The sequence below is a fragment of the Rhinolophus hipposideros genome, assembly GCF_964194185.1.
Source record: "Rhinolophus hipposideros genome assembly, chromosome: 11".
Lineage (NCBI taxonomy): Eukaryota > Metazoa > Chordata > Mammalia > Chiroptera > Rhinolophidae > Rhinolophus > Rhinolophus hipposideros.
The window spans coordinates 55951132-55974977 of record NC_138057.1 but is presented as its reverse complement, the minus strand read 5'-3'; the positions used below and the strand labels follow the sequence as shown (position 1 = coordinate 55974977).

Sequence of the window (23846 nt, the reverse complement as noted above, 5' to 3'; positions counted from 1 at the left end):
CGAGATGAATGAATTACTCTGAGGCCTTTCTTCCACGTAATATTCCTATTTTATAAGAACTCCAACTTCTTTAATAGGATAATGAATAATGATAACTTCATTATTAACAGACCAAATGTAAAGCATAACTTCGTAAACGCAACACTGACTCTAAAGATTTTTAAAGCCACAACCTTTGTACTACTAGAGAGGATTCAAATAAAGTATGCCAGTGTATATAACAAAATGAGGAGAGATTATCATATATAAATTCTTGATCTAAAAAAATAAAGGGATGAGAAAGGTCTGACATTTTAAGCAAAAGTAAAGATTTCCTTCAGTAAAAAATAAAAAATGTTTAAGTCATTTACAATCTCACTTGAAAGCAAACTGCTAATGCATCTTAGTTCAAATGGAGTCTTAGAACAAATAAATCTGTTCTCTTCCATGGAAAATCCTGCTGTAAACTTACAACTCTGAATATCACTCATCAATTTGAGGCACGACTAACAATTAAGAAACCTTTTGCACCCTCATACACTGTTGGTGGGAATGCAGACTGGTGCAGCCGTTATGGAAGGCAGTGTGGAGGTTCCTCAAAAAATTACATATAGAGTTACCATATGATCCAGCAATCCCTCTCCTGGGTATCTACCCAAAAATCTGAAAACATTTATCCATAAAGACACGTGTTCTCCAATGTTCACTGCAGCTTTGTTTACGGTGGCCAAGACATGGAAACAACCAAAATGTCCTTTGATAGATGAATGGATAAAGAAGTTGTGGTATATATACACAATGGAATACTATTTGGCGGTAAGAAAAGATGATATAGGAACATCTGTGACAACATGGATGGATCTTGAGAGTATAATGCTAAGTGAAATAAGTCAGACAGAAAAAGCAGAGAACCATATGATTTCACTGATATGTGTGAACAACAAAAACAACAAAAGAACAAGACAAACAAATGAGAAACAAAAACTCATAGACACAGACAATAGTTTAGTGGTTACCAGAGGGTAAGGGGGGTGGGGGGTGGGAGATGAGGGTAAGGGGGATCAAACATATGGTGATGGAAGGAGAACTGACTCTGGGTGGTGAATACACAATGGGATTTGTAGATGATGTAATACAGAATTGTACACCTGAAATCTACGTAACTTTACTAACAATTGTCACCACAATAAATTTTAAAAAAAAGAAACCTTTTAATTTCTACAACTTCCATAATTCATTTAGTCCAGCTTGTATTAAAAATCAGTACCTCAGCGGTCATCCACTGATTTTGAACTTTTACAAATTGCTACAGACATGAGGAGGCAAAACACAGAGAGATTACAGCTACAGGAAAGAAGGCTAAAGAACTCCTATCTTGTCCATGTAAGTCAAAATTGCTATTGTTTTATGTGACATAATAATCTCTAATAGTTCCATCCACATGCAAACATCTTCAAATATAAAGTGTATATGCTCGTATATGTCACTCACCACTGTTTTTCAAACTCCAGTTTTAAAACCTTATTTTTAACTGCAAAGTCAAATAAACATTAAGATAGTTTTAGTTTAAATGAGAAATAAGTTAAACAGCATAGACATAAGGCTTTTCCCTTCTCTATATATGTCTAAACATTCATTCATTCACTTATGTATTCATACTCATTCTCACCCTCTCCCCATACCCCCTGCTTTCTTTCTCCATACTTCATGAAGGGTAATGATTCTGCCAAGAATTATAATACAATATACAAGAAATTTCCACTAAACTTTACTGTATTAGAAAAAGTGTCATTATGAACCTAAATTAATTCAAAAGCATTTCCTGAATTTTTTTCATGTTCTGATAGCTTAAAAATAATGAAATGAATTTACTGATCATCTACATAAGCCTATCTATCAAAATAAAATGACTTCTAAGTCATGGCTTAACTTAGCTGCAAAGGAGGATTTTTAAGAGAATTAAAACCAATGGAAAACACATCTTCTGAATAACATACAAAAACCATCTACATGTTTTACAAAAACGGTTCAGTACCTGTATATACCTGTGATAAAATCTAATATTTCATTAAATTCAGTATGTTGGTCTGAAGTTCCCAGCAGTTTTAAGATTGGATTCTTTTCTTTTGTGAATATTTGTTTAAAATGTAATAAGATTCTGTTCCTATTGTGCTAGTGAAGTTGTGTGCTGGATGGGAAGTAAGGAAGACAAAGATGGACAAGAGCAGTGATTCACTCTGTATAACCTGATACACCTTTCTAAATACAAATCCGATCTGTAGGCTCATCACTTCTCTGGGTGGGAAGCAATATGCTAAAATTGAAAGTAGATACACACGTGAGACAGAAGGGGGTTTTTCAGATCAAGCAAGATTGGCAGAGAAGATGTGCTTTAGGAACTCAGAATCTGGACAAAAGAAACAGCAAAATTATCACGGCTTTCCCCTAAACTTAATAAGCTTCTTTGATTCTCCAGAGAACATAAAACGTCCTAGCCTACTTGTTATTTCTATCTGTAAATGAAAAACTATTTTAATATTTTGATGTCACTCATGGAAATGTGGTAACATTGCTCCTGAATCTCGGCTGATGTTTCCAACCAATTTATGTAGAATCAGATTGAATTTTAAAGGAAAAAGTATTTTAAGGCACTTCTATGCAAATCAAACACATTTTTTTTTTGTATAGGCTGTCACTACTATAATGAGTATCTAAGGCAAAAATAGGAGAAACCAGAAAACACTGGATAAAAACATATAGAATGACAGAAAAGAGACTAGCTAAAAGATGACCACATATGGAGCAAATCCAATTTATACCCCACTACTAAAGTCTTATGTAAATTAGTTCCTTTCTTTTCATATTCTCCTCCTTCCTTCCTCTCAATTATTTGTTACTAATATTTCTGTATTTAAGGCAACCCAGTAGAAAATCTCATATCTGGTGAAATACTCAGGCATTTGGTGAGACAGTTAATTTAAACTGCTTAATGTTGGCAATGGATTCAAAGTCAAAGCATAATCTGACCAGCAGACCATTAAGAATTTGTCATTCTAATATTATTTTAGGTATAATGTAGGTATTTGATTTTATAAATGGAATGACTGTCTTAATCAAATCAGTATTTGCAGAGATCATTTTTGTAGTTTTTCCCAGTGACAAGTAATCAGGTCTTAGGCCAATTTGGTGTTCCATGAATTAGGAAATCTGAGAATCAATAGAGTTGGAAAATGAATTTCACCTGTTATATCTTCTCCTTCATCCTTTGGCACTGCCCCAATCTTTTTCATTTCCTCTGTACACATACATGCTTCTTCAAATTTTACCAACATTTTTTTTTTATACCAGTTTCCTATGGAGAAAGTTAATTGCCAACAAACTGGTAAACTGTCTTCTAATTATCACCCAATGCCTCGGATGATATATAAACCCAAATTTGTTGAACCCAAACAGTCCTACTGGTAGAAACACAAAACATGCGATAATAAAATGCAAATTAAAGCAAGTATTAGAATAGTATCATGTTGTGAGAAAATTCTCGGACAGAACTCAAAATTTTTGTTTGCTGCTGATGGGCAATTCAAAGTTAAATAGTGAAACAGATTAATGCCAGCAACTCTATCCAGAAAATCCAGCGAATCCGCACTGTTATTACAGCTATCACGACTGTCAAAATGTCTGGGTGAATAAGACGGCCCCCTAATCACAAGTAACTATAAAGCCCAGTTTCTCTATACACGCACATAAAGTATCAGTTCATACTAAATGATAAGAATAGCACTCAGCCTCATCAATATGGTGGTGATAATTACATATGAACAGAATAATGTAAACAGTAACTATGAACTATCAAAAAGCATTCTTCCCAAATATTCTTCAAATAGGGTTGAGTGCTAACATTCCTTTCTCCCTTAAACAACATTTTATCTACAGAGTGAAGTAGTTATATCTGAAATTACAAAACTGCCTCTAAAAAGATATTTACTCATTCATATTTATAAAACATTTTTTAATGGTCCACTATGTGCCAACCTCTATGCGCTATGTACTTAGTATATGCTAGGTACTAAGGATACAGTAAAAGCAAGATTACCCACAAGATCAGGATGATAGCCTAATGTTTATTCTTTTTTTTCCTATGTCCCTATAAATTACTGGATCACTAGCACTGAAAATACAACGTTAAAAATAATCTGGTTTTGGAGACAAGGAGTGGTACAAGAGTCCCTAGGTAAATGAAAAGAGGAAAACAGCACAGGTGTAGTATCTCTCAGATTCTATGCTAATCTGTAATTTATTTATATGCCACCCTTTCCATAAAGACTTAAGGCAGCTTAGAACATATATAAAATGTAAAAACGCTATCACCTCACACCTTTAGAATGGCTATCATCAACAAAACAAATAACAAGTATGGGAGAGGCTGTGGAGAAAAAGGAACCCTCATGCACTATTGGCAGGAACGCAGATTAGTGAAGCCACTATGGAAAATAGTGTGGAGGTTCGACTAGAATTACCATATGACCTAGCAATCCCTCTCCTGGGTACCTACCCAAAAAAATCTGAAAACATTTATCCATAAAGATATATGTACCCCAATGTTCACTGCAGCATTATTCACGGTGGACAAGACATGGAAACAACCAAAGTGTCCTTCGATAAATGATTGGATAAAGAAGATGTGGTATATATACACAATGGAATACTATTCTGCCGTAAGAAAAGATGAAATAGGACCATGTGCAACAACATAGATGGATCCTGAGATTATCATGCTAAGCGAAATAAGGCAGACAGAAAAAGTCAAGAACCATATGACCTCACTCATATGTGAAATACAAAACTGAAAACAAAAAAGGAACAAGACAAACAAAGAAACAAAAACTCGTTAGACACAGACAACAGTTTAGTGGTTACCAGAAGGTAAGGGGAGACAGGGTGGTAGAAAAGGGAAAAGGGGGTCAAATATATGGTGATGTATGTAAGAAATGTACGCTTGAAACCTATATAATTTTACTAAACAATATCACCCCAATAAATTTAATACATTAAAAAAATAAAATGTAACAAGATGGCATACATTAAAAATAAAAAAGAAACTCTAAAACAAAAAAGGAAAAACAAAGGCAGCAATTATAGAATAAAGCCAGGATAGTTTAAAAATTTGTCTTTTGTTAGTTAAAAACTTTGGATTTAAGCTTTCTTATAAACAACTCAAATAGAGAAACCTTATCAGTGTTGCCATTCTATACCCATAAGTTTAAAGAAGAAAAAAAAGACTGATTGCTTTGAAGTACTACTACTATGCATCAAACTAAGAATTTCTTTTCAGGGTTCCTTATAAAGAAATTACGATAATGTGCTCAACAATTATAAATTTCATCCTTGGTAGAGATATAATGAGAAGTTAAGAGACTGAGCTGTCTCTTAAAAGTATCACTTCATAAAAGTTGATGGCATGACCTCCAATGTAGATTTTTTGTTTATGCTGTCAGTTAAATTCAGAAAATTGGGCTGGAAGATAGATCTATCATCCTCTGTGAAAATCAGAATGCCTAAGAAAGACACATGACTGACGAGGCCACCTTTGTACAATACCTAGAGATGAGGGAAGAGTACTCTGCAGACAAGGAAGACATTCTCCTTAGGAAATACTTTAAAATTTATTTTCAATATATAGACAAACAGATACGTGAAGTTCTGAAGTTCCACTTTATCCAGCCAGCATAGCCTCAAATTTTTCATCCTGCCACACTTCTATGCTATGCATTTCCAGGCACACTCATAGTTCAAGAATTCAGCATACTGGAATAGGAGGTAATCCCTGGAGACTTACACATTATCTGCAATATCTACACAAGGAGGTGAACTTTCATTAACTGCATTGCTATGATCAAGAATCAGAACAGTACATTACCCCCAACAGTCATAGATCTGGTCAGAGAAGGCTGTAATAACGTTTCTTCATCATTAAATTGTTTCTGAAGTTCTTCTACAGATTCCAGATGGAGTTGGAGAAATTCGGCTGCTGCTACTGATGCTTCTTCTTTAACAGGATCTATCATTCTCTTCAGAAGTCCAAGGTCATCTTTTCGGACTTTCAAACAAAGCTTCTCCATTTCTCGGATGTTGGAGCGGAGTTGCTATAAAAAGAAAAAAAAAACATTATTAAAGCTACCATATGTTTTAGTATAAAATACCTTTATTTTCAGAAGTAATTTGTGATAATGGCTGTGAATGGAAATGATTACAAGCATTCTGTACAACAGAAGGCATGCATAATACTTTTCTATTTTTCATGTCTCTGGCTAAATCCAGCTTCTTTAGAACTCACATCCTCATATTTGGAATTTATTTAGCATTTTTCATTCATTAAATGATTGGTACAAAGGTAATAATCTCTTCAAAGGTAATAATGCTCTTCGTAATATATCACACACTAAAGAAAAATATCAAGAAAAATTTGATGATTTCCATACTTCACTTCACCTCTCTCAACCCAGATTTCTCATTGCTCAAGCAAACACTGACAAAAAAGATTACATTATGCACACTAATATATAATTTGTCATTCTACACCCCAACTTGACAGTACCGTCATGGCTATCCCTCCTGGTCAATGGCTGTCCCATATTCCACAGTATGGATGTAATATAGTAACTTATTCAAACAGTTCTCCAGTGATCAAAAGTCAGTCCTGTTGTTTCTAGTTTTCAGTTATTACAAACTATAAAACAAATGTTCTTGACTATAAATCCTAATATGCTAAAACAGTATATATTCATAGCATAGTATGATTCATAGATAGTATATATTCATAGTATATATTCATAGATAGTATACTATCATACTATATTTTGCAGGGATGACTTTCAAAAATGACAGCACTCAAAGGATAATATGATAATGTGCATTTTTATTTCAACAGTTATTATCAGTTTTCTCCCTAAAAGGCTGTAACACTACCACCAAATCAGGAGTGTCCATTTTCCCACTGCCAGTATCCTACCAGTATTACACGTTACATAACTCAGTGTTTTTACCTTGCTTTTCTCTCTGAATGAAGCTGTTGGATTTTTTCGAAATGCTGTTTCCCTCTTTTTAAAATCATCTATTGGCATAAACAAAACTTTTCCTCTAATGTGTTGCTATAATGAATTATGAGCAGGTTTCATGGTATAGAGCCATATTTGTATTTCTTTGATAAACCCTTCCTGGTCAATATACATAATCTTTTAATACACTGTTGCATTCTATTTGCTAATATTGTATTCAGAATTTTAGAAAATGTATGTATGTGCATACCTGTGCACACATGTGCATATGTCAACAGTACAAGTGTCTATACTATCGTTCCTAGGTTTAAACTCACTTTAATAGGTTTAAGGTGTGTTAGCTTCATAAGATGAACTGGGAACCTTTCCATCTTTTTCAATGCTCTATACTTTGCAAAACATAAAAAGTATTCTTTTACAATTAAATAGAATTAACTTGCAAGAATAATCTCAGTATGATGATGTAAAAATTATAGATCTCGCTTCATATGATATTTTAAATTCTTTTCCTCTAGTGTACTTTCATAGATACTAATGTAAATCCTGTGTAGTAGACAGGACAACAAATATTAATTTAATTTCTCAAGTGCCTACTCTGAGGAAGGTGTTACGTTCCATATTATTACATGCCACATTATTACATACAGAGAAATCAAAACAAACAAAAAAATAGTTCAGGATTTACTTAATTATTTAGCAGCAAAGCTGGGGTTCAAATCCAAGTGTTCTTACAAGTCCAGCAATTTTTCTATTAAACTATAAACATAATCCCTATCTGTATGGTACCTTAATACATTCTAAGCTATCCATTTTATTCTAGTAAAATTAAAGCTAACTTAGGAAAAAGTAGTTTAGCTACACCTAAAGCATTTTGTAAGACTTTCTGAGTGAATCAAAAACTTGTGCCTCTAACCTACGATGACTCCACTCTTCCTTTAACATTATGTCCAATCATACCATTCCAATGTGAGCTGGAAAATCTAAGGACAACTGGACTGTAGATTAAAAATATGTGGTACACAAGTATTATTATGTAAAAATCATAGAACCATGTGAGCATCTAATCCATCCTCATGATTTTACAATAAGGAAACGAGCCCAGATGAACAACATGGCAAAAGGAAGACTACAGCCCATTTCACAAATCCTGAAACAATATTGTTTTCAACACACCACCATCCCTTGGCTCTGAGATTCCTTTCTGGACTACAGAAAAGTTTGGTTATATAGTTTGGTTATATAGTTGCCACATAGTCCATAGTCTGGTTATATAGTTGCCACATAGTCCATATTCTATATGGACTATGTAAAGTTTGGTTATATAGTTTGGTTATATAGTTTGGTTATATAGTTGCCACATAGTCCATAGTCCATAGAGATACTTTAGGCAACACTACCTTGGAAAACCATTAAAAAGTCTCTGCAGCCAATGAGCACTGCCTGTGACACATTCTTCCCCTGTTATAAAATTTGTCAATATGTTTATGTCCCCAGACAAATTGCAGTGTCCAGCTAAGAACTCCATTGCTATTGATGAAGGGGAAACAATGTTAGTGGAGAGAAAGAAAATACCCACTGAACTATAAAATCTGATACCAGATTAACAAAAACACAAATAATGGCTAAAGTTTTACCAACACTACTGTCAGTGGTTCATTGTATATCTCTGATATATATATATAGTTTGATTCAATTAAATCTGGTAAATGAATGAATGCTTTCACATTATTATCCACAAAGCAGTGGCCCAACAACAGGAATCTCCAACTATCAAGAAACCAACTAGAATTCTTCCCTAGGAAAGTATAATGTAAATCCTTGGTATATGAAACATTTCTTCTTAACATGGAGAAAATAATGAAAGGAATGATTTTTTCAGAATTAATTCTCACATACAAGCATAAAACAGTAAAGTGGGAATGAAACCCATGAAAGAAAGCAATAGTGCTATCTTGAAGTTCATAATATTTAATACAAAGATACACTGGAAATAGTGATACTTTCAGATGTGAATCAGTTTAGAGAAAAGAGTTGTATGATGCCATATCAGAAATTATATTGCGGTAGGAAGATCTTTTTAAAAAAGAAAGCTAGTTTCTAAAAAGTAAAATTCTGACACTATGAAAAAAAGTTAATCTGAAAAGAGAGTGGTACTTTAAGAATCCAATATAGTTGTGTAAGGTGTGTTATAAGTTCAGAATTTTATGAGACTTGTTTAAAAAAAAAAGGAATGGAAAGAAAGGCATGTGAACAAGGATAAACACAAAAGAGTGGTGTGAAATGAGGAGACTCACGTAAGTAAAGTAAGAGCCCATAATGAGCGGAGGCTGGTGAAAAATGTTAAGAACAATAAAAAGGATTTAAAAAATACATGTAGAGTAAGAAGAACAGGAAAGAAGGTTTGGGCCTACTGCTTAGGGCAGATGGCATAACGTTAACAGATGAAGCAGAGAAGGCAGAACTACTTAACTCCTATTTTGCTTTTGATTCTCTATTAAGGAGAAATAGTCAAAATTGAAAGGAGCTTAAGAACCACGATCAAAGAACACTTAAGACATCTTACTGTAAGAATCTAGACAGGCTTCATGAAGGAGGTGAGAGCTGAGCTGTCCCTGAAGAAGAATATTGGGAAAACAGAACATACTAAATAGAAAGCATAGATTGGGAAAAGACAGAAGTGGAATCAAGGATAGAAGCTTTGTAAATACTGTATTTCATCAGTTTTAGGACAGTATCTTTTTTAACATCTCTGAAATTGGAATGTGTCTTTAAATAGATGCTAAAAAAACGCTTGCGTCATCCTTAACTGGCACCACGTTTTCTTTCTTAGAGGTACTTCAAATAATGGTGGGTCCTGAAATTGTTGGTGCCTTAGATTTCATTTCCTCCCCAAGGTTCTATAGCACCTACACCAGTCAGAGTAGAGGTCAAAGATCCTGAGTCCTGATTAATCAGCTCATAAATATTTCAAGGCAGAATTTAAGTTTAAATTTCTTTGAAGCTTATAATAACCTAAAACAATTTATCTTCTAACAGCATTCATTTTGACATCTACTTTTCTGTCTTCTCTTCCATTCTCTACCTGGCCTTGCTTCTCTCTAATCTTTTTTCTTAACTTCTGTCTACTATCCTTACTTCCCCTCTCTTTTCCTCATTCCCTCTCTTTCTTACTGCTTCTCACTTAAAACAAAATTATTTTTTAATTAAAAAGTAGATAACTCAAGTGTTCTTTGTTACATTTTTACATGTTTGAATGACGTGTCTGTGTAATTTTTCAAAAAGGTACTTCAGCGCTAAGGTCGTGGTAGTTCCTTATTCCTCTGTCAAGCGTGTTGAGTTCAGAATCATTTACCAGAGCTACCAAGAAAGTGCGTAAAAATCTAACATATTAGGCTCCACTTGTAACATTCTACACAAATTTGTACATATGTGTATCTGCATTTTTCTGAAAAGTAAACTCAAGTATGCTGATTATTAATCAGCCACCTAACTGGTATTCTTGCTTCCATCCTTGTCCCCTTAGAATCTATCCTTTTCATAACAGTCAAGGTCATTTTTAAAAGTCCTGTCAGGTCATCTGCTCAGAACGTTCCAAAAGCTTTCTAACCAACTTCAAATTCCCACATGCTGCAAAGGCCTTTCATCATCAGACCGCGCTGAACTCCCCGACCTCATCCCCTATACTCTCCTTGCTCACAGCAGCCACACTTACTACCCCTTGAATATGCCAAGCTCCTCTCACCTTAGTCTTCGCACTTGATTTTCCCTCTGCCTACAGAAGTCTATTCCCCAGGCTTATGCCTTAACTTCCTTCAGGTCTCTGCGCAAATGTCAACAGAAACCTTCCACTACCACTCTCTATATAAAAGAACACTCATCACCTTCTGTGAGTCTTCGTTCCCTTTAACTTGCCTAACTTTTACTTCGTGGCACTTTTTATAACCACCTAAATAGTACATATTTGTTTACTTAAAAAAATTATCTGTCTCTGCTTTCTCCACTCACCAATCCAGAATATAAGTTCAATGAGAACAAAAGTGTTCTTTTGTTTTGCTCAGAGCTATATCCCCATTATCTAGAATAGTATCTAGAACATAGTATATGTTCCAATGTTTCTGCCCTTCTAATAATCACGTTAGAGAAGCAGATATTAAGCCTCGTTCTGAAAACTTTCAGAACTATCCACAAGTTAGATAAATGGATCTATAATCAATGAAGTAAGTTTTAAAGGAAGAAAGTATGCCAACTCAGTAATTAATAAGCTTTTCAGTATGCAAGTAGTAAACTGCAAACTATGGTGAAACTTCCAGTAAAATAAAGGTGACTTCTCTCTATCTCTTCAGTTTTTTAACTAAATTGAATAACTAGTTATGGCTTCCCCCCCCTTTCAGAAATAGCCTGAAATTTCTGTCAAAAGATTAAAAGATATGTTTAAGTACATACTTGTCTATACTGATAATTGTAAAAAGTAATTACTCTGAATTAATTGAAATTCTGAAAATGGCTAATTATGTGTTTAATGATTAAAAGAAGAGTGGCTATGCATATATTTGCCTTTGTTAAATACTGATTTAAGGATTCCTAATGTGTTTTGACAACATGTAATTTTGAGAGCAAACTGTGTACAGCAGAAAACATTTGGTTATCTGAATTCATCTGATTTCTTTACAAACATAGAGCACAAGTCCACTGGTAAACATTTAAACAACTTAGAGTAAATACATCTAGACGTCATATAATTTATTAAAGGCTCCAGAGTTACAGCTATTTAATTAAAAGAAATCTAGACTATTCTTTACTTGTATTACCTAACTACTACATAAAGTACTGATAGCACTGTAATGACTTCACACACTTACTTCAACATCAAAAGTTACTAAAAAAATATATATATAGCTTTAAAAATATTAATTGAACCACCGAAAGGAATAAAAATCATAGGAGAAAAATATCTCCATCCATTTACTCAACAAATATCTAATGAGGACCTATTACATAGGTATTAAGTGCAATATTCCATTTTCTATCCACTTGAGTTACTACTAAAAATAATTCCAGATTGGATTCCTGCACTACCACTTATTAAGGCCTTGTGCTGTAGACATACACTAAGTTTCTCTGTTCTTCAGCCTTCTTTTGTCCCAAAAATGAGGATAATACTGCCTTTATCCAGCAGATAGCTGGCACTATATCACTTTTGGTCTCTACAGTACATTGGACAACCATACACTGATGTACATTACCTCTTTTACTAAAACTTTATTATTTAAATATTTTATTTAACTTTTTGTGAATTCCTATCCAGGTTAGTTCCTACAAAGGAGAAATTCTGATGTTTTTCAGAATCCTCTATTATTACACAGCGTTATTACTATGTGTTAAATATTTGGGGAGGGAGGTAGGGAAGACTGAGCTTTTAAAAAATATACATGTTATACTTTTGTATGACAAGCTAACCAAAATGGGAGAAACTAATGCAATTACATGTGTTTTAAAATAAACTAACAAAAAGCCAACAAATGTTTTTAGTTTGATTGAGCAGTTAAAAGTGGGAGTATCCAAAGAAGCTTCTTGGGGGAGGCCGGTTTTCTCAGTGGTTAGAGCACAGTGCTCTTAACAACAAGGTTGCAGGTTCAATCCTCACATGGGCCACTGTGAGCTACACCCGCCACAACTAGCTTGAAACAACTACTTGACTTGGAGCTGATGAATCCTGGAAAAACACACTCAAATAAAAGTTTAAAAAAAAAACAACAAGCTTCGTACCAATTCCTCTCATTTGCTGAATACCTACTGTGAGATAGGGCTGTGCGGGGACTTTGCACACATGAGTGACAGTCCTTACAACAATCCTGGATACAACAGAATGAGATCTTACTTTCAGAAAAAACATATGTGTAATTAGTATTAAGGATTCTCTTGCAAAGGGAGCTAGAGTCATTTATAAGGTCTTTTTTTAAAAAAGATAAATTTGAACTAGCTTATTTATAACTGTTTCTTCTAATAACTAGTGAGCCTAACTGAAGAAAACAAACCACAAGAAATCAGTGTAAGAAAGAAATCAGGAAAAATGAGTGCTATTACAAGAGAGGAAAACTACTACTCAAAAAAAACCCCAAAACAAATAAACCTACAAATAAAAAGTCCAAAGGGATTTAGACCAATTATTAGAAATAAAAAGAGTTTAAAGATAGTTGGCCACAAGATGTATACATGAAAATTATATTTCTATATACACCACCAAAAGTTAGAAAGCATAATTTAAAAGACATTTAGCATCTCCCCCAAACAAACACACATAGCATCCACCCACCCTAAAATTGTAAAGTACTTAAGAACAGATTAATGAAATAGGCTGAAATAGATAAACAAAGTAAATGTAAGCCCTGTATTCCAGTCATCTGTTGCTGCATAACAAATTCCTTCGAAACTTAAGGGCCTACAACTACCATTTGATTTTGCTAATGATTTTATGGATCAGAAATTTAGGAAGTCCTCAATTGAGCAGTTCTCAGTAATGCAGTTGAGTCAGACGTCAGCTCAAGTTACAGTCATCTGAAGGCTCAACTGCACTGGACGTCCAAGATGGCTCTCACGTGGCTGGCACTCAAGACTGGAAGTTCCTAAGAGCTCAGCCATGGCTATCTCCCATATGGGGGTCTCTGGATACTTGGACATTACACATGATGGCCAAATTCCCCCAAAGCAAGCATCCTGAAAGAATCTGTGGAAGCTATCTGGCCTTTTCTGACCTGGCCTCAGAAGTCACATAGCATTACTTCTGTCTCACCCCAGATTCAAGGGAAGGGGAATCAGATTCCACCTATTGAGAGAGGAGTAGTATTGATGGTCATACTACAGAAGATCATGTAGGATGGAAGATATTTTGCGGCTATCTTTAAAAAGTACAATCTACCACAATCTATATTCAGGAAACCATAGACACAAATATTAAAGACATAAACAAGTATAAGAATATTCCAAATTTATACGTAGAAAAATTAGATATTGTAAATGTGTCAGTTTTCTCTAAATATATGAATAAATCCAATGCGATTTCCAAATTCCCGATAAGACTGTGTATGGCCTTTGAAAAGCAGATTCCAAACTTTATATGGAAGACTAAAGAGCCAAGTGTAGGCAAAACACTGGTGTAAAGGAAGGGTAAGGTGGAAGTATTTTCCTATCAGATATCAAGCCTTATCATAAGATTGTCTTAATTAAGACAGTGTAGAACTTGATGGAGAAATAGACAAATTGACCATTGGAATGGAATAGAAATATCAGAAGCAGACCAATGCATATATGGAATGAACACTGCAGAAATCAGTTAATAGTGAGAGACAACTGGTTTTCCAAATGGAATAAAATGAAATTTTATTTCTATCTATCTCATACCATCAATTCTAGATGGATGAAAGACTTACATGTTAAAAGCAAAACATTTAAAACATCCAATGGAAAATACAGGACAGTAACTTCTTGATCGTAGGACAGAAAGCATTCCTTGAACAATACACCAAAAGCATGAACCACAAAAGATTGATAAATTAAGCGCATTTAAATTAAGAACTCCTTTTTAATAAAGACACTATAATGAAAGTGAAAAGATAGTCCTTACTAGATTAATCTAATAATGATAAACCTAGAAAATCTGTAACTGTTCATTAAGTTGTCCAAAAATAATCTTTACACAAATTAGCTAAGAACAAACTATACACAAAATTCAGGGCAGAAATGAATAAAACAAAGCAAATATCTACATCTAACCACAGTTTCAATTGCACTATTTTAATGGCACACATAACTCTTTTGTGCCAGATGGAGGTCAATAATGTAAATACATATATTTTTTGAAATCAGTAAACAAACACTTTAACCATACCATTATTTCAAGAAAATCGTGATTCTTAATGACATATTAAACAGTGAAGATGGTAAGAAATACACGTTCATAATAATCTCGTTGACATTAATGTGCTTAGTACCATTCAATAATCACTGAATCTTGCTGAGCACCAGGTACTGTGGGATACACAAATAGTAGAGACATACTCACTGACCCTTAGGCCTATAATCTAGTTAGCAAGCAGTAAAATACATGTGTGTGTGTGTGTGTGTGTGTGTGTGTGTGTGTAGAGAGAGAGAAGTCAAATTTCTATCTAGATCTCAAATCAATCTGTTTTCTCCATCTTCACTATTTCTGTAACCTCTCCTAATCTCTTGCATTCATCTCATTCTATCCCAATCTACTCAGTATACTGCAGCTATAGTAACCTTTTTAAAATGCAAGAGGACCAGAGATGCATTTTTTTGGAGAAAAAGACTATAGATTTAGAAGCATCAGGCATGGGGCTAAAAGAAGGGATTTATGTAAAAGCCTGTACTGAACAATGAGAGCCTAGCAGCCTTCACCAAACCTGCTTCTGTAACTGAAAAATAAGTGCCTACTTGCCTCAGGAGAATGAGGATTCTTCTTTAGAAAACTAATCTATAATAGTAGAACAACCTCCAGATGCTGATATTTGGAGATTCCTCTATGGAAAATGACAGCCTGCCAAAGCACCTTTAAGTAAAGTCCACCAGGAGACAAGCCATCAGCTTTTTAGTGTCTCGAAGAGCAGGAGAAGTTATCGTCTTTGGAATATATCCAAAGACAAAATGCTATTAAAAGAAAATACAATTAAAACAAAAGCTTTTGGAAATTAAACATAATAGCAGAAATAAAGAATTCAGTAGAAAGAGCTGAAGATAAAGCTGAGGCAATCTCCCAGAAAACAGAAGAGAAACTTAAACATGCAATCCAAGAGTCCTAACATCCAGTACAATAGGAATCAGCAAACTTTTTCTGCAAAGGGCCGGAGAATAAATAGTTTAGGCTTTGCAGGCCATATGGTCTCTGTTGCAACCACTTAACTCTGCTGTGGCAGTGTGAAAGCAGCCAAAGACAATATGTAAACAAATGGGGCATATGGCAAGCCAGATTTGGATGGTAAGCCACAATTTGCTGGCCCTTGCAATAAAAGATTAGAAAAGAAAAAAAATAAGAGCAAAGAGAAAACACAGAGGGAAAAAAATTATCAAATAAATAATTTAAGAAAATTTCCCAGAACCAAAGAACATGAGTTTTTAGACTGAAAGGGTCCAACACAAAGCACATAATCATCAAATTTCAGAACGCCAGGGATAAATGGATCACGAAAGCTTCCAAGAGAAAAACAATAGGTCCTATACAGACCAGGAAATCAGATGATATCAACATTTTTAAAAGCAACACTAAACGGGAAAGCCTAGAACACCTTCAAAATTGAAAGAATTATAACTAGAATTCCATACCTACTGAAATTAGCCATCACATGAGGGGAGAAAAAGGTCCTTTTCAGACACGTAATTTTAAAATTATTTGAAGTTATTTAGAGAACTCCTGAAAGAGGTACTCCAACAAAACAATGGAGTAAGCCAAAAATGAGGAAGACATGAGATCAAGGAAAACAAGGACCCGAAACAGAGGAGCAGCTAAGAAAGCCCCAGACTAGCAGCTGTGCAGCACGCCTAGAAAATGAGTCCAGATTGGAACTGAGAGAAGGAAGGCTCCAGGAGGAGTCTTTAGGATAAAAAAATGGAAGTGATGTAGTTGAGCATATTAAAAATATTATTGATAGCATGTAGCAGAGATGTGGAAGATTTAGTAAAAAAACAAAACAAAACAAAAAAAAAACACCTACCAATATACAGAAAGCCAGGCAACAACAAAAGAGGCAATTAATTTCAAAGAAAACAAAAGGCTGTACTGTATTGCACTATTTGCTTTAACAAGCAACAATATCTATATAATCAAAATAACAGACACTAATTACTAATTCAACCAAAAATTTTAACATACGTAATTAAATATGGGGAATAGCAAAGTGGAAAGCTAGATCCCCAGCTACGGTGACAAGAAGTGAAGAGAAAGTGCCTAAACCTGAATGATTACGGAATACCAGTCTACACAGTATTCAGGGATAAAGAGCTAAAAACCAGGAAAAATGGCCAAAAGTGGTTTCTTCCAACTAAAATTTAGAGATGGATAAGGGTAGGGTACTATCAGCCTCTTAATTTTATTTTGAGTTTTAACTATGTAAATATATGATTTTTAAAAATTAATTTAAAATAATTAAAATGTATTTATTAAAAAGCCAGTAACTAGCAATGAATATTTACAACACTATATTAATTCAACAATATTACAGAGAAGATCAATATCTTCAAATTATAAGGACAACAACATGATACAATATATGCAAGGTCCATGAACAGGCAATTTCCAAGGTGCATATGAAAAAAAATCTTTCACCCTTCAAAGCAATAAAAGAAAAAATCCAGATTAAAACAAAAAAGCAACATTATTTTAATAATTAATTAGCAAAAATTAGAGAAATGGGTAATAATAATGTGGATAAGGTTTTTGGAAGATGCAGTGGTTGTGAGAGTGTAAGTTGATATATCATTTCTATAGGAAATTTTGGTAATATGAATCAAAATCTTAAAAATATGTATGACATTTGATTTAGTAATTCCTGCTAAAAATGCATCCTTAAGGAACTAGTTACAAATATGCATAAAAGGATTCAACTAGAAAGGTATTTATTTTAGCAAACTTTTGTTAAGGCTCTTTTTCATGCTGATTTACGAGAAACATTATTATAACTTTACCTGAACTGTACGTCCTGCATTGATATGCTCTTCGTGCAATTTGTCCCACATTCTGCATCTCTGATACTACAGAAAAGAGAGGGGAAAGGTATTGATTTTTTTTTTATCACGAAAGTGATTATTTCTAGTTACCACAAAAATCCTCACTCACCTACAAAAACTTAAACATACCAGCTAAAAAAGTTATTGACTTAGTAACGACAGTTAATTGTCCAAAGACCATACAAGTAGGAAATTCTCAAAAACATTACGTAATTCTGGCAAATGGCAAAACAAATAAAAATCACTAGATACTATTTAGTTTACCAAATGAGACTATAAACTTTGCCTATACCGCAAACTCTTTGGAGAGGGAAAAAAATGACTGAGAATGTGAAAAATAATGATTAATAGCATTCAGCTGATATTCTTAGTATACATGAAGAATTTTAAATTTCTGTCAATGATAGTGTCAAGTATTGGAAACTAAAGTCTGATTTTGAGAAAAAGTAAAATTGATACTATAGATAGAAAGGATGTAAAAATGAGAATAAACATTTAATATATATATATATATATATATATATATATATATATATATATATATATATGTTTTAATTTTTACCAAGGCAATGTTTAGCTTTTAAAGTTTCATCCAAGAAACTCTGGATGAGTATGATAGTGGAAAATGTTTCAACTGATAGGAACCATAGCAAAACATGATAACAGTATAGCATTACACTACACAGAATGAGAATATCAACACCAAACATCAGATATTATTTTTAGTTGTAATAAAAAATACAAATAATTAAGATGTTAGCAGATGTGGATTAATGACATTAAACACATTTTCAGTATACTACACATAAAAAAAATAAACCTAGAAACACTTTGAAAGGACAGAAACATGAAAATGCCCCATTCACATATGTAAGGCATAATAGATTATAAAATTAGAGCTATTCTGCATATTCTTTAAAGTTGGTAGTGAATAGTGCAGAGAAATCAAAAACCACCTCTTTTGAGACTCTTAAATTGTTTTACATCACCTAAGAACTCAACAATAACTATTAAGCTTAAAAATACTTGAACTATATTAAATATATATTTACAAACATAAATTTAAAATCATTATCCAATCAAATACGCTTAAAACAACTATCAAACTGCTTTAATTTATAAGAAAAATTGATGTCATCAGATCCAGTGTGAATGCTTTTAGATAGTGTTACGATATTAATAAAGGATGAGAATGGAAACCAAAGATACATTTTTAAAAATAAACTTTTAAATTTATTACTCAATATTAATCTGTCATGATATTTTAAGAAAAATTAATGAAACAGAGAATTCAGGGAGGCCAGAGTAGCTAGAATTCATGGGGCAGAACATCAAAGAGAAGAGACCTGCATACGAGGAGACAATTGCAATGAGAGGAGAGGACTTGACTGACAGCGCTCCAGAGATCTACATGGTTTTCCTTTCAAGTCTTTAGCTGAGTGCAGAGCAGCACCTGCACAAGAGGAAACTACCTGAGGTTAGAAAAAGAACCATTGAAAGGGAACATGTGAACTCATTCCCAAAGATCACACAGGCCAGAAACAGTTACATGACCACAAGTCACAGAGGAAAAACCATGCAATACACTGGATATCAAATAGAACAGTCCAAAGTATTGGCCTTTCCGGGGGAAAATCAGCCCTGGAATAAAGGCTGTTCTGATGCTACACTAGAAAGCTTAAAAGAAAGCCTCAAAAATATCAAACTGGTCCTAAATAACTTAAGTGTGTCTCAGAATAAAGCTCAAAAATGCTTGGGTTTATTTAAAAATATTCAGTATATAAGGTAAAGTTCACAATGTTTAGCATCCAATAAACAATTATCATGCATGCAAAAAAGCAGGAAAATATGACCTGTAACAAGAAAAACCATTCAACAGAAACAGACTCAGATATGATAGAAATTAACAGAAAAGACAAGGATATTAAAAGTTATTATGATGTATACCATGTATTCAAGGAAGTAGGAGAAAACGTGAGCATACTGAGACATGAAAGGTATTTTTTAAAAGATTGAATTCCTAGAGTTAAAAATGTAACTGTAGTGAAAAATGCACTGGATGGGATTAATAGCAAATGAAACAATGCAGAGAAAAGATCAGTAAATTTAAAACCATAGCATTAGAAATAACCCAAAATAAAACACAGGAAAAAAAGATGGACAATGAATGAACAGTGTCCACTGAGTAGTCATGGGCCAACTGAAAGCAACATAGCACGTAGGTAATTGGACTCCCTAAAGGAGAAAAGACGACAGAAAAAAAATATTTGAAAAATTAAGGCCAAAGTTTTTCCAAATCTGATAAAACCTATAAACCCATAGATACAAGAAATTCAAGGAATACTACAAACAAGAAAGATGAATAAAATTATATTAATGCACACCATAACAAAATTACTTAAAATAAGTGAGAGGAAAATCTTAAAAGCAGCTAGAGGAAAGAAAGGCACATGTGCACGCTGAAGTACAGAGGAACAAGGATAAGAATGACAAAAGACGTCTCATGAGAAAAATGCCAGAAGACAGAGAGTACTGAAAACAAATCTAAAACTCAACCTAGAATTCAATACCAAGAGACAATATTTTTTTAAAGCGAAGGCAAAAATGTTCTTTTTCAAACATAAAAAAGTCTACAGAATTCAACAGCAGACCTGTTAACATACAAGAAATGTTAAAGGAAGCCCTTTTAGGCTGATGAAAAAACAATACCAGATAGAAATCTGGTTCTACACAAAGGCATGAAAGAAGCACTGAATATGGTAAATATAGGTACATACAAAATGTGTCTTTTTGCTTAGTTTTAAAATCTCTTGGAAAGATAACACTATTTAAACAAAAATAACAATGTGTTGTGGGATGAATAACATACATAGAAGTAAAATACATGACAATAACACTACAAAGACCCAAGAGAGAAGAAATGGAAATATATTGTTTTAAGGTTCGTATACATGAAGTGATATATATATTAGGAAGGTAGAGTGTGATAAGATAAAGATGAATACTCTGAACTATAAAGCAATCACTAAAAAGAAAAAAAAACAGGTACAATTTATAAGCCAACAAAGAGAAAATACAGAATCATAAAAAATATGCAATTAGAAGGGAGCAAAAGAAGAAAAATGGGACAAATTGACAAAAATAGCAACATGGTGGATTTAAAGACAACCATGTGACAAATCTAGCCAGTGCAATAAGGTGAGGGGGGTGGGGAAGAAGGCAGGGGATGGAGAGAGAGAAGAAGAGACAGAATAAAATAGTTTGTCTTCATAGATAACATGATTATCTACATACTAGAAAATAGACCCTAACAGAAAAGCTATGTAACATAAACAGATGGCACAAGATTGCAAGCCATAAACTGAGAGTTACTCATGTAATGAAGATAAATATTAATAATAATTAATAATAGTATAGGTAAACGTGATTCACCTCACAGTGCCTACCAAATTATCAAAAATACAAACTCCAAAACAAACACAAAGGACAGAATCCCAGAAGTGCTGTAAATCTCCTAACGCATTAGAAACTATTCACTGACAGTGCCAATGCTGAGTATTCGGGTAGGCTAACTTACTTGTGAAGTAACCCATTTTCAAGTATCAACCTTGCATTCAGGGGCATTTCAAATCTTAATCCTCACAATAATCCTATGAGGAAGATTTAAATTTTACCTTTACAACTCTCTAAAGATCATGGACATTTGCGGTTTTCCCCTGAATGGTTACATCAGTGAATATTAAATCTGTGAACTTTAAGGTCCATTTCAGTGCTGTGTGAAGATGGTGTGTTTATATTTGACTGGGGATGGCATCCATCAGGGCATGTTCCACAATAAGCAAGTAAATTGAGATTTGAACAAAAAACAATGTTTTAAAGGTGGGCAAATGGAGTACATAGTGCTAACAGATGTACGAAAGAAAGCAAAAGGATTCAACTCTATTTTTTTCTTCTTCCTTCTTCATTGAGAAAAATGATCTTTGAAAGAGAACAGTCTACAATAAACATGATTAAGAGGAAAATGAAAACCAAGAAAGAGTAATAACAAACCTAGATACTTCAAATGAGTCCAAGTCAACAGGCCCAGAGAAATTACATCAAGTGAACAAAAAGACCTTGCAAATGTGATCACAGAAACACTTTTGCTTATCTATGAGGAACTGTGAAGAATTGGCAAGGCTCCTAGAGACCAGCAAATATTGACCCAATTTTCACAAAAGAAAGTACCTTTAAAACACTGCAGACTGTCAATCTTTGGGAAAATTCTATACCAGATTATCAGAGAGATGGCTTGTGAGAAATTAGAAAAATGGTGACAGCATATCAGAGTACTCTGTCCCTTTCCTGTCCAACATTTTTTATCAATGCCTTGAAAACAAAGAATGCATAATTACCAAATTTGCAGATAACGTAAACTAGAAGGAATAATTACAAAAAGGAAAGATCACAATTCCACATGATAAGAAGAAATGTAACAATGATAAATGTAAAGCCTAACATTTAAATGAAAAAGAGCAACTGTACAAGAAATAGGTATTAATATGTTCTGGCCCAAGAGCTGAAATCCATATACAAAAGTCTGATGGATTTTATTTAGTTGATTATAAAACAAATAAGAAAGCCAGCAAGATAAAGCAGCTTCTAAAACAACTGATGTAACCTTAGGCTGTAAACATGCATACGTATATTCACTCTTTCAACACATTTTTATTAGAAGCATACTATGTTTCAAATACAAAATTAGAAGTTTAACACATTAACCAACAAAGTAATCTCAAGAAAGTAATTTAACCACTCTAAGTCTGCTTCTCCACCTAAAAACAGAAGGCAATGATAAGGCGAATGTATAAGGATGTTGTGAGGATTAAATATGCTATACAGAGGGTGCCAAAAAAATGTATACACATTTTAAGAAAGGAAAAAACTGTATTAAAATTGTAATAATATATACCAATAACAAAAGATGAATACAAGTCATGTGTATACATTTTTTTGGCACCCCCAGTATGTCAAACCCCTAACATAGCACTCAAATAAAAACAATAGCTACTCCCTTTGCTATTATTATTATTTGCTCATTTGTCAAATAAACTGTAGAAGATATCAGTGTCTTGGGTGGCAGCTGAACTAAATGACCTTATCTCTTGTAACAAAATTCTAAGGAAAACAAGGAATAAAATAGTTCAGACTTCTTTCTACTTGCTACAGAACGTTATAACTAAATTAGGTTACATTATTAAAAATTATTATTCCAAATCTTTGGAGAGGAGACAAAGCTTAAAGTGATTTAATATGTCTGAAAAAAATTACAAGAAGTAACTCCTTAAATTTTTAGTTAAGTTGGGGCCACTAATAAACATTTCTAAACTGCACTGTTTTTACAAAATATCATTTTTGTATTATCTACTTGTACAGTGGCACTACAGAGATAGTTTAAAACGATGCTATATATAACTTGAAGCAATTAGGACGCTTTTGGTAGCAAGTAACAGAAAACTCAAAATTTAAATATGGCTTTAATAATAAGGACATTTATCATGTCACATTAGATGGAGCCTAGAAGTAGGATGACAATTCGAGGGGTAGCTGAGTTCAGAAGCTTAAAAGGTCGTCAAGCACCCAAATTCTTTCTGCTTTATTATCTTCAATAGAGTTTTGAAGAGTTTTGGCCTCAGACTTGTTGCCTGCTGGCTATAGTTCTGGTTACAACAGGGAGACACAAGACCAGCAGAAGCAGAAGCACCATTTCCTCCCATGTATATCTTTATAACAGTAGAAAAATCTTTTTCAGAAATTTCCATATTCCAAACAGGCTTTTCCCTCAAGTCTCATTAGCCAGAACTATAGAATACATTATATTGTTCAGCTAACCAATGACACGAATGAAATTACCCCCATTACTCCCTTCATCAATCACCACCTGGGCTGAGGCTTTCCTGTCCTGAAACACAGAGGAAGGCAAATTGAAGCAGGGTTCTTCCAGAAAAAAAGACTAGAGGCGGGGAAATGTGATTGAAAGATTGAAATAAACATTCTCAGACTAAAAAGAGAAATGGAAAAGGTTTTTGTTGTAAT

The 23846-nt window shown here is 33.7% G+C and overlaps 1 protein-coding gene across 3 annotated transcripts in view; it reads right to left on the bottom strand.

The window, feature by feature from the left end:
- STX17 (syntaxin 17) overlaps positions 1-23846 on the bottom strand; it is a 53071-nt gene that overhangs the window by 17851 nt on the left and 11374 nt on the right. For all 3 annotated transcript variants that reach the window (XM_081067518.1, XM_081067519.1, XM_081067520.1), the window contains exons 3-4: positions 17730-17795; positions 5897-6122 (exon numbers count right to left, since the gene is read on the bottom strand). In XM_081067518.1, the coding sequence (XP_080923644.1) occupies positions 5897-6122; positions 17730-17795 (292 nt within the window). The remainder of the gene's footprint in view (positions 1-5896; positions 6123-17729; positions 17796-23846) is intronic.